At 33.3% G+C, this 19724-nt stretch overlaps 1 protein-coding gene across 3 annotated transcripts; it reads right to left on the reverse strand.

Moving 5' to 3' along the window:
* Nucleotides 1–1863: 1863 nt before the first annotated feature.
* LOC104900092 (uncharacterized) lies at nucleotides 1864–11719 on the reverse strand. 3 transcript variants are annotated; one of them, XM_048635091.2, is made up of 6 exons: nucleotides 10274–11719; nucleotides 9347–9527; nucleotides 7964–8110; nucleotides 5955–6065; nucleotides 4627–5656; nucleotides 1864–3557 (listed from the first exon to the last, which is right to left on the reverse strand). In XM_048635091.2, the coding sequence occupies exons 1-6, from the start codon at nucleotides 10362–10364 to the stop codon at nucleotides 3363–3365; spliced, it is 1755 nt and encodes a 584-aa protein (XP_048491048.1). In that variant the 5' UTR covers nucleotides 10365–11719; the 3' UTR covers nucleotides 1864–3362. The 3 variants fall into 3 exon arrangements, with proteins under 3 accessions (XP_048491048.1, XP_048491047.1, XP_010685733.2); XM_048635090.2 differs by having other exon boundaries at nucleotides 9347–9572; XM_010687431.4 differs by lacking the exon at nucleotides 5955–6065 and having other exon boundaries at nucleotides 9347–9572.
* Nucleotides 11720–19724: the final 8005 nt, after the last annotated feature.

Consider the following 19724-nt stretch of genomic DNA (forward strand, 5'->3'; position numbering starts at 1 on the left):
AATTAAATAAGTAAAGTAACCCCTGGTATCAGCAAAAGTAACCTCTTAAATCAGTAAAGTAACCCCTGTTATCAGCAAAAGTAACCACTTAAATAAGTAAAGTAACCCCTGGTATCAGCAAAAGTAACCACTTAAATCAGTAAAGTAACCCTGGTATCAGCAAATGTAACCACTTGAACTAGTAAAGTAACCCCGGATATAGCAACTAATAGTAATGAACTATGGAAACCAAACATGAAATATCACATACATAGCACATGATTCTTGAGCAATTTCCTCTTTGGTCTTCATAGGCTTTGAAGTGGAGACTGAAATACCAGTAGCTTGGCTCCCTACATGTCTCCTTGAAGGCTTTACAACTTGAGTAGCTTCAATTGTGCACTCTTGAGTATTCGTAGTTTTCTTTTTTGCTACAACTTTTTTCTTCATTTTCTCCAAAATAATACCAACACTCTGTTCAACATTGTCATCAAAATCTGTTTCTCTGTTTGCCCAATAGATCGTTTTGCATACTTTTCAAAATCTTTTCTAGAAATCATAGCAAGAACTGGTTGCGCATTTTCATCAATCTCAATCCTCTCAACTTTATCTTCTTCATGTGTACAATTGACATTAGGTAATTCAGTATTTGAGAGAGGTTGAATCTCTGAAAGAACTTCATCACACATAACTTTATCTTCTACTCCTTTATTCTCGATATCTTCATCATCATCACTTTTACTGTGATGATCTTCAACATCCTTGACAATATTACTTGAACCTATAAGTTCCTCATTATCATCTTCGCGTGTCGGACACGCAAGACCTTTCTTCCATTCTATAAAAACAGCAAAAGTATACATTATAGGTTACATATACATATCCAGAAGTTACAAAATAAAATTAGGACAAATAATCTAAATAGTCAAATTACAAGATAAAAATCAGAATTTAAAAAAAAAATCAAATAAACGAATCATATATTAAACATTGCATAAATACAATAAAAATAGCACAACTAAATTAGCATGCATAAATAATGACATATTGCTGAAAATACAGAAAATAAAAAATAAAAAACAAAAAAATAAAATAAACGAAGATACATAAACATCAAAACAAGAAACTACTACCTGTTGAATTTCGGACAATTGTAGATCCTTTTGGACCACCACGAGTGAAAATTTTGATTTTAGGCATGCTTATTGAGCTAAAAGTAATTAAGAGAAGAGCAATCTAAAAAGAAATTTGAAGAAGAAACATGCAAATGAAGCATAAACGAAGAAAATTAGAGCAAAAAAACAAAAAATGAAGCATTTTAGGAGAGAGAAAAATGGAGGTAATTTGGGTAAACTTCACGCAAGTGGTAGAGAAGAAACAAAAATGAAGCTCATCAAAATAAGATGCCAAAAAAGGAATTCATTGGGCTTATTATATTAAACAACAAAATGCAACTTAAGAAACCACTAAGTCTAACCCCTAGAAAACATTAATGGGCCATTTGTTAGTCGTTAATAAATTACGGTAATGGAAATGAATTTTACGTGTAATGTTATTAGGGAAGCACCCTTAAAATCTCCATGGGGAGACATTTTTTCTCGAATAAGTGTAAAAAATTACCATCTATATTATAGCATAGTGTAAAAATCTCCATGTACAATGAAAAAAAATTAGAAATTACATAATATAGGTTTTGATACTGTGACCTCAAGTTCATGTACTAAAGTTTTAACCACAAGACAAAGTTGTATTTAGTCATATCATATTAAGGTACAATATTAATAAATGAAAATTTTCTTACCCGGGACATAGCTCGGGCCTAATAACTAGTTATTAAACAAAAACTAGCACCTAAATTATACAAATATAATGCTTTTTGAATTACCTAAGAAGTAGCATCTACAACTTGTCATAGTATCATTATCACCTAAAATGTAATACTAATTATTATTATTTACGATGTTATAGTAATAGTATCATCTTTCAAAAATTAAAGTAGCATCTAGAACTTGTCATGACTCATGAGGTAGGCTAACACAACTGCCAATGTTAGTCTTTAAGATGAAAAAGCTTCAAAATTGTTCAAAAGAAAATACTCGACTAAACAAAACTAATCATTCCAAACAAATATCGTGTTTGAAAATCATGTTCATAAATTCAGTTCATAACCATAAAAAGTGACCCCTTATCATTATAAAAAGTAACTACTAGTTTAGAAAACAAACTCATAGTTTCAATAAAAGTAAACCCTTACCATCACAAAAAGTAGCCCATAGTTTCAGAATAAGTAACCCCTAAGTATTACAAAAAATAATCTCTAGTTTTATTAAAAGTAACCCCTTATCATTACAAAAGTAACCCCTTATCATTTCAGAAAGTAACCTCTTAGCATTACAAAAAGTAACCCCTTAACATTCGTAAAAAAAAAAAAAACAAAACAAAAAATGAAGCATTTTAGGAGAGAGAAAAATGGAGGTAATTTGGGTAAACTTCACACAAGTGGTAGAGAAGAAACAAAAATGAAGCTGAGCAAAATAAGATGGCAAAAAAGGAATTCGTTGGGCTTATTATATTAAACAACAAAATGCAACTTAAGAAACCACTAAGTCTAACCCCTAGAAAACATTAATGGGCCATTTGTTAGTCGTTAATAAATTATGGTAATGGAAATGAATTTTACGTGTAATATTATTAGGGAAGCACCCTTAAAATCTCCATGGGTAGACATTTTTTCTCGAATAAGTGTAAAAAATTACCCTCTATATTATAGCAAAGTAACTGCTATGTTATTATGAATTAACCCTTAACATTAGTTTTTGTATTCCGACGATGATTAGAAAATAACCCCGTTAATTATTAGTAACCTCCCAATATTATTAAACAAAAACTAGCACCTAATTATACAAATATAATGCTTTTTGAATTACAATAAGTAACACCTAAGAAGTAGCATCTACAACTTGTCATGACTCATCAAAATTGTTCAAAAGAAAATAGTTGGCTAAACAAAACTAATCATTCCTAACAAATATCGTGTTTCAAAATCATGTTCATAAATTCAGCTCATAACCATAAAAAGTGACCCCTTATCATTATAAAAAATAACCCCTAGTTTAGAAAACAAACCCTTACCATCACAAAAAATATCCCATAGTTTCAGAATAAGTAACCCATAAGTATTACAAAAAGTAATCCCTAGTTTTAGTAAAAGTAACCCATTATCATTACAAAAGTAACCCCGTATCACTACAAAAAGTAACCCCGTAGCATTAGCAAAAAAAAAACCCCTACATTCAATAAAATCGTCCACTATTACAAAAAACTAACCCCTAACTAAAAGTAATTACACATGTTTAGAGTACTTAGCATCAACCTTCAAAGGATCAAGCACCATGAGTCGTAGGATGTAATTGCAAATTTGCAACTATATTCCTAACTTGTTGTATACAATCCGACAACTCTGGATAACTATTCAGAGAAAAGGATCCTGAATGATTCAATCGATTGATATTTTGTTCACAAAGATGTGCAAACAACTTCGCGTTTCTCTTCAGCAACAACAAATCCTTTTCATCATCCTAAAATAATAAAAATTAAAAATAAAACAGTTTAGTCCAAAAAAAAAAATTATTGTGCAAACACATATCTCCTGCCACAAATTTTATAGCAAAAGTATAATCACATTATATATATTACTCGCACCTAATTAGATACACATTTGATTCTGATAAAAATCTCATCTCTGTACTAACTACCCTTCTAAACAGTATTATTACATGCATAACTTACTCCATCATCTCCTTCCACGAGCCACGACATTGTATAAAATTCACTAATAAGTGATAATTATGCATATATTAATTCACACTAGCTTACATACAAAAACAAAGTCACGTTTCAAAAGTATTAATTCACTTTATGTGGCTACTTGATTTTTATCCGGGATTATTTTAGACATTGTGCAAGAAGTTACTTTAAACAAGAGGTTACTTTACACTTATGCAGGGGTTACTATTGTTATCCGTTGGGAGTTTATATTTTCTGCAAGTGCTGACATTGTGTTATGTGCTCACATTGTGTTATGTGCTGGGGGTTACTTTTAGACTTATGACTGGGTTACTTTACACTTAGGAAGGGGTTACTTTACACTTAGGCAGGAGTTACTTTACACTTAGGCATGGGTTACTTTACACTTAGGCAGGGGTTACTTTTACACTTATGACTGGGTTACTTTACACTTAGGAATGGGTTACTTTACACTTAGGCAGGGGTTACTTTACACTTAGGCAGGGGTTATTATTGTTATCTACTAGGAGTTACTTTATATATATTTTATGCGAGGGGTTACATTTACACTTATGATGGGATTACTTTACAATTACGTAGAGGTTACATTAGATTTTTGATGGGGTTACTTTATATATATATATATATTTTTTTTTTACGGGGTTACTTTATATTAATCGATGGCTTACTTTCGAGTTTATATAAAGGATTACTTTATACTTATTTTGCGGGACTCGTAGTAGTAAGCCACCATGTAACCCAAATAACCCCTTTGAGACCAAAAAGCAACTCTTGAACAATATTTTCTCAAAAAACAATCAAAAGTAACCCAAAATCAAAAGTAATCTATCATAAACTTACATTTCTTGCCATTGCTTCAATGTCTTGATTAGAAAAAACTCCATCAGGCAAATCAAAAGTTTCACAGCGCCGACGACCATGAATGGCATTATCATCCACTTGACCATCCATATTCTTGATCACGTTCTCGTCATTTTCCCCATCTTCATTCTCATGCTCATCCTCACCCTTATCCCCATCCCCATCCCCATCCCCATCCTCATGCTCACCCTCTCCGTCATCTTCGAGAACTTCAATCCTTGTGTCAAGGGTTATAGGATAACCACCTTCCAACAACCCAACACCATATTTACCCGCTTCGAGGGTAATTCTCTCCTTCAGTTTCTTAGTAGTCCAGTGTTGAATCAAAGGTAAAGATTTAGGAGAAGAAAGACCTTGAAATTTCAATCTTTGTACATAACAAATTTGAAGCAACAGTACACAACCACCAATATATGTCTTGCTGTCTTCATACTTCTGCATACGTGTTGCTAAGTCCTCCAACACATATGAACACCAATCATACTCCTTAATTCTATTAACATCAATTAATGCACGCACGATTTTAAAATCTGCCTGAGTGTTTAATGAAGGTGCTAGCAATGTAATAATTGCAAACATTACAAAACACCGCTTAAAATCATCATTTCCACTAAGAAAATCATCATCCATTTCCATTAGCATCCTCATTGATGCTGGAGTAACAATCCCAGATGAATGAGCATAGTTTTCAAGCCAAAAATTCTTCAATTTTGTATCATCATCTCTTTTAGATATTGGAATTTTAAATTTCCCCATTGGAATTCCAAAAACATCAGCAACATCGGCAGGTTTCAACTGAACTCGATGATTACCTATCATCAAAACCTTATCTTTCGGACAGAAATTACGGCACAACATACGTATCATATCCCTAGGAAATTCCTCTAGCTTCAGTTCAAACAAACTACCAAAACCAATACTGCATACAGCATCCTTTTGTTGAGTTGAAAGTTTCTTGAAAAGATTAATAAGCGCTGCTGGCCGACATCTCACAATAGTCTCCTTTTTCCTAAAATCAATAAAAATTTTAGTTAGAATAACTAACAAGAACAACACTTCCTAAACATACATATCAGAAACACAAAACTAACACCTAAATTAGCATTTGAAAATAAATAACACTTACATTCAATAGAGTAACCACCAAAATTCAATAAAATTAGAAAGGCATTTCTATAAATTGCATTCATTTTTAAAATCATAACTCTCATAAATCACTAAAGTAACTACAGCATGTAAGAATAGTAACCCCTTTAACATAAAAGTAATTTATAATAAACAAAAGTGAACATGGAAAAAACACATACCCAGCTGGCTTCGAAGGAGTACTTTTAGAAACCCGACATCTTTTATGAGGATTGTACTCCTCTTCAGCTTCCTCCTCTTCTGTATTACCTTCACGATTAGTCTTCTTTTTCCTAAAATCAATAAACATTTTAGTTAGAATAACTAACAAAAACAATAACACTTCCTAAACATATTATCAGAAAAACAAAACTAACACTTATATTAGCATTTCAAAATAAATAACAATCTACATTCAATGAAGTAACCACCAAAAATTAATAAAAGTAGAAAGGCATTGCATTCATTTGTGATATAGTCAGTTTTTATTTGCAATCTTCAAAGTCTTAACAGCATAAAAGACTTTAAACCCCTCTTCAAGGAGACTCTAACAACACAAAAAAACCATAACTCTCATAAATCAATAAAGTAACTAAAGCATGTAAGGCTTGATTCATTACACTTAGGAAGGGGTTACTTTACACTTAGGAAGGGGTTACTTTGCACTTATGCAAGGGTTATTATTGTTATTTGCTAGGATTTACTTTATATATTTGATGCAAGGGGTTACATTTACACTTATGATGGGGTAACTTTATATAAATCAAAGGCTTAGTTTCGAATTTGTACAAGGGCTTACTTTACACTTATATAGAGGTTACACTATAGTTTTGATGGGGTTACTTTACATTTTATATAAAAGGTTACATTTAGATTTATAATGTGGTTACTTGATATCTATCTAGAGATTACTTTAGGCTTTGTGTAAGGACTCACTTTACACATGCATTGGTTACTTTACAGTTATAGAGGAGTTACAAACTTATCATGAGATATTAGTTCTTTTCTTTTGAATAGCTAAGCTATGTAGGAATCATATTGCATGTGTGCGACTGAGCTTATAACATAACAAATCAAGTAAATTAGATAAACGGATACATAAGCCAATTAGTCATGCACATATACATTTTCTCTTTTCTATGTTCTAAATTCATAATTTGCAATTTCTACATTGAGCATGACATATTAGATGAAATTTAAAATATTGCAAATCAGACTATAGCTTAAACTTTGAAGCAATAAGTCTACAAAAAATCAATTCTTATTCTCATCATTAATCAATTCCCCAGCTGCTACATGCTCAATGATAGGTTCTTCCTCCGGTTTTACGATAACAAATAATTCAAAAACTTCTTAACCTATTTAATGATAAAACACATTGATTACTGTGGATGCTAAGTAGTTAGTTGGTAAATCTTCAGGGTGGTATTCAAAACTAGGTTCCAAATCATATCTAACATCATTTCCCTTTGTACCTCTATATACACCAAAAAGAACACCTGATATCTTCAAATCGGAGTAAATATACTAAGTTATACATTAAAATACAACTACATCATGAGTGTATACAAATAAGCGTGGTATTTTGAACTAAAGAAGTAGCACGACTGCAAATAACTTTTGGTGTATAATATATACTAATCATTTGATAGTCTATTTAGCTTGTAGTTTATAGCTATTGTACTTTCTTTGCTTTTCTAGAGCAACCCTACAACTGGGAATAACTTTGCTATTGTAATTTCAAAGGGTGCTGAATCATAATACACCTATAATCAAAGTCATATGAGAGACCCCTTGCCCTTTATTACACTTAGGAAGGGGTTACTTTACACTTAGGAAGGGGTTACTTTACACTTAGGAAGGGGTTACTTTACACTTAGGAAGGGGTTACACTATAGTTTTGATGGGGTTACTTTACATTTTATATAAAAGGTTACCTATTTCATATCTTGTGCTAGGGGTTACATTTAGATTTATAATGTGGTTACTTGATATCTATCTAGAGATTACTTTAGGCTTTGTGTAAGGACTCACTTTACACTCATGCATTGGTTACTTTACAGTTATACAGGAGTTACTTTATATTAATTGATGGCTTACTTTAGAGTTTATACAACGTGTAAAAATAGTAACCCCTTTAACAGAAAAGTAATTTGTAATAAACAATAGTGCACATGGAAAAAACACATACCCAGCTGGCTTCGAAGGAGTACTTTTAGAAACCCGACATCTTTTATGAGGATTGTACTCCTCTTCAGCTTCCTCCTCAAGGATCGTAGGAACATCTTTCTCAACAAACTCATCTTCTGTATTACCTTCACGATTAGTCTTCTTTTTCCTAAAATCAATAAACATTTTAGTTAGAATAACTAACAAAAACAATAACACTTCCTAAACATACATATCAGAAAAACAAAACTAACACTTATATTAGCATTTCAAAATAAATAACAATCTACATTCAATGAAGTAACCACCAAAATTAAATAAAGTAGAAAGGCATTGCATTCATTTGTGATATAGGTCAGTTTTTATTTGCAATCTTTAAAGTCTTAACAGCGTAAAAGACTTTAAACCCCTCTTCAAGAAGACTCTAACAACGTAAAAAACTTTAAACCCCTCTTCAAGAATAGTAACTACAACATGTAAGAATAGTAACCCCTTCAACTATGCTAAAATTCATATAAACATCCACCTAGTCCACATAAAACTCCATAAACAACTTAACATAAATCATCATATGCAAAAAAATGATGTCACAAAAGACAAAAATAACAACTAGTAAAATTACTTCATTTTTCCATAGTGATCTGTGATTCTGTTCCACAATGCCTTGTTTTAATTGTTATTAATATGAGATGGCATTCTGGGCATCAATATGCAAACACGGGCTTCCTCTCTTCTGAGTTCTAACATCTCTTATCTATTTCATGTCTTTAACACATATGGGTCTATGGGAAATGCAGCATTGCTCCATAGATACGGATTTACGGAACTAGACAATCCTTATGACATTGTCAATATTGATATAGAATTGGTAGTCCAGTGGAGTTCATCTCTCTTTTCTAATCGTCACAGTAGAGCAAGACTATCTTTATGGAGAAAGCTCGGCTACTCAGGTTGTGAAAGCGAAAATTCAGAATACTTTGAAGTTTCATATAACGGTGAACCCCAACTTGAGCTATTGTTCTTGCTTTACATAATCTTATTGTCTGAAGAAGCATATACTAAGTTGGATCTCACCTTAGTCTTTAAAGGAAATTCAGCTGAGTCTGCTTAAACTATGCTAAAATTCATATAAACATCCACCTAGTCCACATAAAACTCCATAAACAACTTAACATAAATCATCATATGCAAAAAAATGATGTCACAGAAGACAAAAAAAACAACTAGTAAACTACAAGGAGATGCTGTATAATCAGGCATTCCCTGTATTGCCTCCCCTTCATTCCCTACATGGAGATTATGTAATCGAAAACGACGACGACAAATGTTGATTCCTAACCTTCAGCATAAGTCATTATAATCACAATTTATAATAAAACATAGTGAACAAAAAAAAAACACATACCCAGTTGGCTTCGAAGGAGTACTGTTACATGTCCTCAATGGACCTTTATCCCTTCCTGCAAGAGTATTCTTCTTACTCCTACTTGGACGCCTTATTACAAAACCAGCTATATAATCACCAACAGACTCATCTCCTCTATTACCTTCACGATTAGGAACATCTTTGCCAACAGACTCATCTCCTGTATTACCTTCATGGTTAGGAATATCTTTCCCAAGAGACTCATCTGAACAAATTAGATCAAATTATACGCGTTTCAAAATCTATATACATAAAATTACTCGCTGTAAATTGTCGGAATCTGCTGGAAACTAAATCATAACTAAAATAAACATAATAGAAAATCAAATTGAGCGAACTCGAGAGAATTTCAAAATTCGAATATGGAAATTTCACATAATACGATCGAAAATGCAGTTAGAATTGAAGAAATCAAAGAATTTCGCGGGAAAAATAAAAAATAAGTAAATAAAAATGTAGGTTTAGAGTGAGGATATAAAACTTACTGGAGATAAGGTAGTAATGGAAGTAGATAAACACGCACGGTGTGAAATTCAGCAATTTTCCGCCATGGAAATGAAGATGATCAAGTTTATGAAAAAACAGAGGGGAAATTTTGGAGGTTTGAAAGAGAAGGAGAGAGAAAGGTTACAAGACTTCAAACCTAGGGTTACTAACAAATCAAACAAAGGTTACAAATAAATTAGCCAAAACAAAAAAAATAACTATCATCAATTTAACTCAAAACCAAAAGAATCAACTAAAATTCAACTAAAACTACAAGTCCACCAACAATCAACTATAAATTGAAACTCAAAAACTTACAAAATAGAAAAAAAAAGAAGAAAAAACAATCGTAATCAACAAAATAACCATAATTCCGCAATGAAAACAATGAAGAAAAACAATTCAAAAACGCAAAATTACCTTTTGAACCACGACCACCATCACTAGGACCACAAACGCTGCGACCACCATCACTCGGACGACGACGAGATGTAGTCTTTACTCTAGCCATAATTTCGCAAATAATTCGAACAGCATAATACTCAAGAACGAAAATGAAAACCAAACCCTTGATGATGATTGTTTAGAAATGGAGGTTACATACGAAATGCCAGAAAAAAAAAAGAAGAAGAAAACATAGAGAAATGCGTCAACTGGAAGAGAACAAAAGGAGAGAGAGAAATGGGCTCAAATTTATGATTTCTTGCGTTGGGCTCCTTCAAATTTCTCGAACGAAAACCAAACGGACTGGCTGTGTTATATCACTAAGCGAATTGGGCTTTTATATTAGTTGGCCACACCATTAGTTATAGGTGTGGCCAGCCACATATAAATGTTTGTGTACAGATTATCATATACAATAAGTTGTAACCTTAACTCACACATCTTGCATATTACAGATTATCAATAACTTGAATTTAATGCCTCAGATATTTGGCAAAGTGTCACATATCGTTGGATACAAAGATGAATTTGATTGATGGCTTTAGAAACGATATTAAGAAATAAATTAGGTTTGCAAGACTTCAGAGCATTTGATAAAAAAGATTGGTGGCAGAGGATTCATGTAATCAACAACGAAGAATTAAGATAAAATCTGAACTCATGTCGATGGCCTCTTCTTAATGAAATAATTAAGATTTTTTCCATTATTGACTTACTGTTCTTGTATAGTTGTATTATAAGATTAGATGTATGTAATTGGTCGAATTCATCTTTCAAACACCAACTCCATCAAATCTCATTGGTCACACTGACACACCACCACAATTTTCATTCTAGCATACCAATTTTTTATTTTTTTTTTATAAGGTTAGCATACCAAATTATTGTCTACATTGGAATGAAGCTTGAAGCTCAAACAAACCATAAAAGACCAACCTGATATGTTGCTATTACACTATAGCAATCATGTTCTTCGCAATGGCACGTGGTCCTCGAAAGCTCCGCTGATTGATTCATTCCATCATATAGTAAATGCGGCAACGAACAAAGTTCGACATTCAATCACATATGAGCAACATTGAAAAGTTTAAAAAAAAAAAACAAAAAGAAACAAAAAAAACTGTTGTTCTCCTATTCCAATTAGGAGGGCATGAATTTTGTTGTTTTACCTATAGAAGGCAAGTGTGGGAGTTGGATGCGTGGGTGGTGGGGGACCTATAGGCAATACGGATTGATGTCTTTACGCAAATTCTGATCAATTTTGGTGTACGTTATCCATTTCATTGTGACAGTGCATTGGAATGTTATAATTTAATATGAACTTAATTGATAAAGGCTTTTGATATTGATAGTTTTCCCCAAAGGTAAATATACATGTATAACTACTTTTAAAAAATAAGTACTTATTAACTCCATGCAATACCCCGACATAATTTAAGAATACTCAAAACATATATCGTTACATAGTGATATTTATCAGAAAAATAAATCAAAACATAATGGTTGAATCATGACTTATAAAGTCAGAGGTCAAGAGTTAGAAACTTGTTATAACCTTTTTTTTCATATATTTGATCACAAATTATTTGATATGGCCAGTCACACGAGCATAAGATACATCATCTCATTTTCAAAAGATCACATCTCACTTATTTTTTATGAAAAATGAGTTTTTTGACTAGGCGTTAGCAAGCTATCGAACCAAAGTTTCATCTCTAATCTGAATCTTCCTGAAATATGAGTATGCTGTGAGAAATATCCGTTTCAAGTTGTCACAACTGTTCATAAGAGTAAATTGATTATTATCTCCTTTTGTTATAAAATTAACCCCATTGGTTTATATAACTCATTTTATTGCTATGAGTTACCTCAAGTGCCAGAGGTAATCATATTTAGTCCTACGAGTAACTACATCCGTTCATAAAAGAGTAAGCTCATTAATACCCCCTATTATTTATAAAAGTAACCACATTGATTTATAAGAGTAATCTTTTCTATTATTGTTATGTGTAACCTTACAAAAATTTTGTGATTAACCTCATTTAGTTCTTGGAGTAACCTCGGTTACTCGTATGTGTAATTCCGTTTAGTCATATTAGTAACCTCATTTGATCTTATGAGTAACCATATTTAATCATAAAAGAAACCTCTTGTTCATACCAGTAACCTCAATTAATCTAACGAGTAAGCTAAAAAGTTTATAAAGTAACCACATTTACTCATACGAGTAACACATTCGTTCATAAGAGTACACTAATTAGTATTTCTTTTGTAATAAAAGTAACTTCATGTGTTTATAAGTCTAATCCCTTTTATTGTTAAGAGTAACCTCATCCGTCAAGGGTAACCACATTTTAATATACGAGTAAGTCATTTAGTTATACGACAACCCCATTTAATCATATGAGTAACCTCAATGTTTCAAAAAAGTAACTTTATTTATCATACAAGTAGCCTCGATCATTTATTCATAAGTGTAAACTGATTTGTGATAAAAGTTATCACATTTGTTTATAATAATAACACATTTCTATTGCTAAGATTAATCTTTTTCGTCACAATAACCACGCACATTCATCCATACGGGTAACTTCATTCACTAGTAGAATAAATGTTAATTGTTGTGGTGGTATTGCTACGGTTTTACCTATACACAGCAATATAACACGCAAAAAGAAAAGAAAAAAATAGAAAATAACAATATTGCTGCGGTTCCCGCCCAAAACCGCAGCAATATGGTTTCAACAGAAATTTTTCGAAAAATTTTGACTATTTGACCAAATATATTGTTGCGGTTTCTGGCAAAAAACCGCAGCAATATATTGAAATATTATTAAAAAATAATATTTTGATATATTGTTGTGGTTATTGATGAAAACCGCAACAATATCTAAAAAAAATTGTATAAAATGCAAGCCCGTTAGGGTTGTTTTGTTTCTTCACATTCTCCCACTCACACGCTGTTTCACATTCATGTTTAGCCCTATCTCCTCTTACCTCTCTCCTCTCACCTTCAGCCCTCTCTCCTCTCACCTTAGCTTCACCTTCAGTCTTCTCACCTTCATCTTCGACGAAGACCACCGTGGTTCGCCGTCTCCACCACCGATCTGTTTTTTTTCCGTTGTTCGTTCAACTTAAGCCCTCTCTCCTCTCACCTTCATCTTCGACGAAGACCACCGTCCTTCGCCATTTCCACCACCGATCTGTTTTTTTTTTCGTCGTTCGTTCAACTTAAGCCCTCTCTCCTCTCACCTTCATCTTCGACGAAGACAACCGTCGTTCGCCATCTCCACCACCCATCTGTTTTCTTTTTTCGTCGTCCGTTAAAATAGTTAAGGCTTCCGTCGTTCTCGTCTTCGTCCACAGATCTTCGTTGGTTCGTTCACCGGTTTACGAATCTTCGTTTGTTCGTTCGTCGGTGATTTCGTTCGTTCACAGATCTTCGTTCGCTTTCCTCTCTCTCCTCGTCGTTCGTTCACCAAGATCCGGTTCACGCTCCATCGGCTCCCTTCTTTTGAGGACAAGATCCGGTTTATCGGTTCCTGAATAGTTTTTTTGTTTGTTTTTTTCGGTTTGTTCAGATAAGTAAATTTGTATTTTAGGATTTTCTGTTTTTTCTAGATCTGTTATTTGTATTTTGAGATCTTTTTGTTTTAGATTTTTTTTATTTTTTTCGTTGTTAGATCAGTTTCTTTATTTTTTAATATATTTTTGTTTTTATTATAATTTTTGTAATTAGTCATTAAGTTGTAACTAGTTCTTTTACCTTTATATTAATAAAATCCATCTCATATATTAATGAGATTCATGTCATTCCATCTTGAGTTTGTCTGCAAATTTGGTGGGTTAGTTGCATGGTTTGACCTTTCAAATTTAATTGCAAAAAGCCAAAAAAAAAAAATTTAACTGTACCATGACCTATTGTAGCAGTTTTGGAAAACAACCGCAGCAATAGGTCAAGATATTGCTGCGGTTTTTAGGCAAAACCGCAGCAATGCATTGTACTTTTTTAATGAAAAATAAACATATTGTTGCGGTTTTGCTCAGAAGCCGCAGCAATATGTTTAGATATTGCTGCGACAGCAATATATTAATTACCTATTGCTGGCTCCTTAATTGCTGCGCGCCTAAAACCGCAGCAATAGGCCACTTTTTGACTGCAGCAAATAACATTTATTCTACTAGTGATTAATAAGATTATGACCTTTTATTTATGAATATTTTAGCTATTTTTTTAGAATTCCAAATTACATCGATTCATGTTTTTATGTTTTAGATGCTACCTTCTAAGTCATCATCACACACATCGAGCATAGGAGGGTTTATCAAGCCAAAACAAGATGTCTTGAAAGAATTTGCACACAAGGGAATGGTTTGTGCACAATGGTCAACTTCAAATGGACATTTCTAACATCATACTCAACATTTTGGTCACACTATTAGAGGCCTAAACCTTTCATTCTACATTTGGATCACAAGGCACTCAAACACATTCGTGGACAACCAAAACTCAATCATAGACATGCCATGTAGGTTGAATACTCCAATATTTCACCTTCTTATCCAAATACAAGGAACGTAAGAACAATGTGGTAGCAGATGCACTTTCAAGAAGACCTTACTTGTTGGTTATGGTGGATGCAAGAGTATTGGGGTTCGAACATATCAAAGAGTTAGTAGTAGTGGAAGTTCGGTGCAAAGAGCAATATATTCCTTTACTTTTCTGACATCAAGGATTCATGGTATGTGGGTCTAAAACAATCGTTGTTGCCAAGACTTCTTCTAATAACTCAAAACATTGTAACCAAATATATATAGCTTAATGACTATGTGTTGGCATTTCGTGTACGGACATACGAAGAATGGGAAATGAAGCTTCTTAATTGCTTTTTTTTTGTTGCATAGAGCCCCGTCAATGAAGGACCCTTGAGGCATGAAAAAAAAATACAGTAGAAATACGCAGGAAAAACTCAAAAAGTGAGTTTCTTATGCTTTTCCTTAGACTTCATTTCCTATAAACCTAACTAAAAAACTGAAATAGGCGTCAGATATCTATTGCCTTTTTGACTCTTAAATGATGTTTGAAGCTTCGGGAAAATTACTTCTATTGGTTTGACAAATTATAGAAGATTGATTATAGAAAAAAGGAAATCTTGTATATTTGTAAATTATAAGTGAGGTGGGCAGACCATTATCGAAATGAATACTTGAGAGCTTAATCCCAAAAATCTAAGTTACCCCCAATAAAACCACGTTACCTAGTATGCCTGATAAATTGTTGTTCATAACATCTGCGTAAATTAATATGTACACAAACTTTTATATAAGGCGGGCCACACCTTTAACTAATGGTGTGGCCATCCCCCTTCTCTCACGCCCCCCCCTCCCTTTTTTTTAACTCTTTCTTTTTTTCTCTCTCTTTGATGTCTTTCTCATTTTTCCTATTTTTTTTCCTCATTTTCTCTCTTCTCTTATTTCTCCTATTTTTTTTTCCTATTTTCTGTTCCTCTTATTTCCTCTAGAATTTTACCGTGAACACATTGATAAATAAGGACGTTACCAACTAATAATAAATCCAAGCTAGGCCTTATGATGATGCTTGTGTCCCCTTTAAAAAAAGCCCAAGCGTGAATCCATTTTCGAATAACCCTATCTTAATGTACGTGTAACCCTTATTATTTGTAACCTTATTTTATGATACGAGGAACCCATTACTTCATAGTAAGTAACTATTATTATTTGTACCCTTATTTTATCATACGAGTAACCCATTTATTCTACAAGTAACCCTCATATATATTTTCAAATGACCCATTATATTATAAAAGTAACCTCATTAGTTAAAAAAAATAACCCTAATTACATGTTTGAGTAACCTTATTTATTTGTTCGAGTAACCTCTCATATGTACGCAAAAGTAACTCTAATTATTATATAATAGCTTGAAATGTTTATAGAAACTAATCATAAGAAAGGTAAAAGTAACCCATTAATTAGTTCATAAAAAATATCCCCATTATATATTTAAAGTAATCTTATTTATTCATAAAAAGTAAAAGGTGTTGCTTTTCAATGCTAAGGTGTTACTTTTAGTGAATTAGAGATTAGTTTATCGAATGCTAAGGGGTTATTTTATTGATACTAGGGATTACTTTTATAATGCTAAGGGGTTACTTTTATTGAAAGTATAGGTTTCTTTTTGTAACTATAAGGGGGTTACTTTTTTTATAAATAGGGGTTAATTTTACTATAAATAGGGGTTACTTTTACTGAAAGTATAAGTTACTTTTTGTAACTGTAAGGGGATTACTTTTACTATAACTAGGGGTTACTTTTACTATACTTAGGGGTTACTTTTTGTAATTTTAAGGAGTTACTTCTACTAAAAGTAGGTGCTACTTTTGTAATTATAAGGGGTTACTTTTATTGAAATCAGGGGTTACTTTTTAATTATAAGGGGTTACTTCTACAATAAATAGAGGTTACTTATTGTAATTATAAGGGGCCACTTTTGTAATTATAAAGAGTTACTTCTACAGTGAATAGGGGTTACTTTTTGTAATTATAAGAGGTTACTATTACTGAAACTAAGGTTGCTTTTTTTCATTATAAGAGGTTACTTTTACTGAATTGGAGATTTGGAGGTTACTTTTGTAACGATGGGCCAATTTCATCAATGCAAGTTGTTAAACAACCTAGTGCATATGAAAATTAAGCTTCTATTTCTCTGAATAATGTTTGAGCATACACTTCCAATGCATGTTTTAGCAAGCCATACATTGGAAAGTTTGAAGATGGTTTTGAGTTTGCACATTTGAAATCTTCATTTGACTCATTTTTTCTCCACCGTGTTATAGTTTGCTCAAAGATTTTGAAGAAATCAGTAAGGTATTGAATCCAGTAACTCTAACTCTTTTTAAAGTAACCGGAACATAAAGTAAAGGTAATTGTGAGTTTTTAAAAAAACTAACAGTAACCCTAAACCAACTCCTAAATCAAATAATCAACTGAGTATATTGGTTTCACATGACTACTCAATGTTTCATTTGCCCTGCACCATTTCTAGAATAACAAAGCAACACAATACAACCAATCCAATAGACAGTACATATACTTCTCTTTAAATCGACATTGAAAAACGGATGAAGCTCCGAATGAAACTAAATTATCCTAAGCCAATCTTAATTTTCACATGTTCCAAATTGCGTAAAAAAAATTGAAACTTCTTTCAAAAAGGAAAATGAAATTCAAACCTAAGTTTAAGAAATTATCTATAATTCTTGTTCTTCATTTTTTGCGTTGTTCTTCAGCTCCAAATGTTGAAGTGAATCTTCAATTTCGTCTATCTCCATTGATTCTTGAGATTCCAGTAGATTTTGTATGAAATTATCATCACTTGATTCAGCTGAAATTTCGTTCTCATTGATGTCACTGATTGTTGAATTCGACCTATTTTTACTTGAATTCGACATAATTGTTTCTGATTTAATGATGAATTTTTGGGTTTTGAGAAGATGTTTTTTTTATTATTATAATACTATACCGAATTCCTATTTTGACATAAATGACGGCTATGGGGTTTTATTTCTGGGTGGAGGATGTGAGGGTGTAAGTTTAACAGCTTTAGATAACGCGCGTGTGGCCGCACCATTATTCATATTGGTGTGGCATGTTGTACGTAAAACTAGCTGTAATATGTATGGAATAAATGTTAATTACTGCAGTAAGTTTTCAATTTATCACTTTTTCCCATATACTAGTAAAAGAATGATCTTCGAACCACAAATACTCCCTTCGTCCCAATTTATTTGCTACATTTACTTTTTCACACAAACCAAGAAAACATGTGGGGCCCACTGTACATAGGGTATTTTAATTGACAGCTTAGCTGATTAATTAGATGGTAAGAAGGGTGATTAAAATGCAAAAAAAAAGGGACTTGGCCCACATGTAACAAAGTATGCGCCATTTTTTATTGAAAGTGGGAATTGATTTCCCTCCAAAATTTCACAACATATATTGTAAGTGAATTTCAGTTACAAATATATAACCAAAGGGAAATTTAATTTTCCGTCCAAAATTTAATATAAGACTATACAGAACAGGGGGTTAAAATTTTTCCCCAAAATTCAAAAATAAGGGGGAATCGAAATTTCCCCCAAAAACTTGAAAAAAACTTCTAAATTTCAGGGGACTATATATGCAGATCCATTATGCTCTTGCAAAAAATTTCACCACCACAATCTCATCTTCATCAATTCACCACCAACACCATCAAAGACACCAACCAGCAGCCAAATCTTTTTTTTGGGGGGAGGGGGGTTGGGGTAGATTAACTTTCAGAAAATTCATCATTGAGTTTTTTAGAAGCCATTTCTGATTTTTAAAGCTTCACTTGAGGAAAGTGTTGAAGCATTCTCAGCTTGAACATGTCTGGCATCCAGAGCTTAGCTGTGGCCCACCTAGACAGTTCTACAGATAACACCTCAACACCATACCTATCAGCTCAACCCACACCACAAATTCACGCACCTTTTGATCTCAATATTCCAATGCCAGAACCAGAATTAGAACTGTTTAGGCCCATTTCCTGGACTAGCCCACCTATGGCAAAGTTACTAAAATACCCCTGCATATAGGGAAGCCAATCCTCCACCAGCTAGAGCTGACTAAAATACCCTGATTTATTGGGGGCTCCTATCCTCTATCAATAGGGGCTGTCTCATCAGACAAAGGTACGCAATTCTAAGCTACAAAAACCAGAGCATCCCTCTCTACATTGATCCTTTTCTCTCTCTACCTCACTCATCAACTGACTTGAGCGTCGGAGAGGAAATCCCGGGACCACCCCCGGGGTAGGCTAACCTTGTTTTGCAGGATTCCGACGTACGAACAATGGAGCTCAGACATACCTTCTTGGGGCCTACATCAAGTCTCTCAGCACACATCAGCATTTGTGATCACCCTCAATTTCTAGAAAATAACAGTTTGGCGCCGTCTGTGGGGAAAGTACAAGAAGTTACTTCGCCACCACTCAGCAAGATTCACCTTGTTGCTACTCAGCAAAACTCACCTCATTGCTGCTTAGCAATGGCCCCAACCATGAAGACATGCTGCTCAGCAATGGCCCCAACCATGAAGACATGCTCCCAAGCCAATCGTTCCTCGAGAGCTCAAGCATCCCATATGCACGTATGGTGCTATCCCTCTATTCGAATGATGAGGATTCCACCCCAATGGAGAATCCACTACGGAGTCGGTAATCCCGCAGCATCATGTCAGATATGAGTAGCTGACCCAATGCCCATAACTGCAACAAACGTCACCTTGGTTGCATCTCATCTTCAACAAACTCTCCAGCAAATTCGGATGGGTATGGTCTCCACTCGTTGTGAGGAGATCATTCGTCCTTCCTGAGATGGTCAGC

This window comes from Beta vulgaris, chromosome 8 (genome assembly GCF_026745355.1).
Source record: "Beta vulgaris subsp. vulgaris cultivar EL10 chromosome 8, EL10.2, whole genome shotgun sequence".
Taxonomy (NCBI): Eukaryota; Viridiplantae; Streptophyta; class Magnoliopsida; order Caryophyllales; family Amaranthaceae; genus Beta; species Beta vulgaris.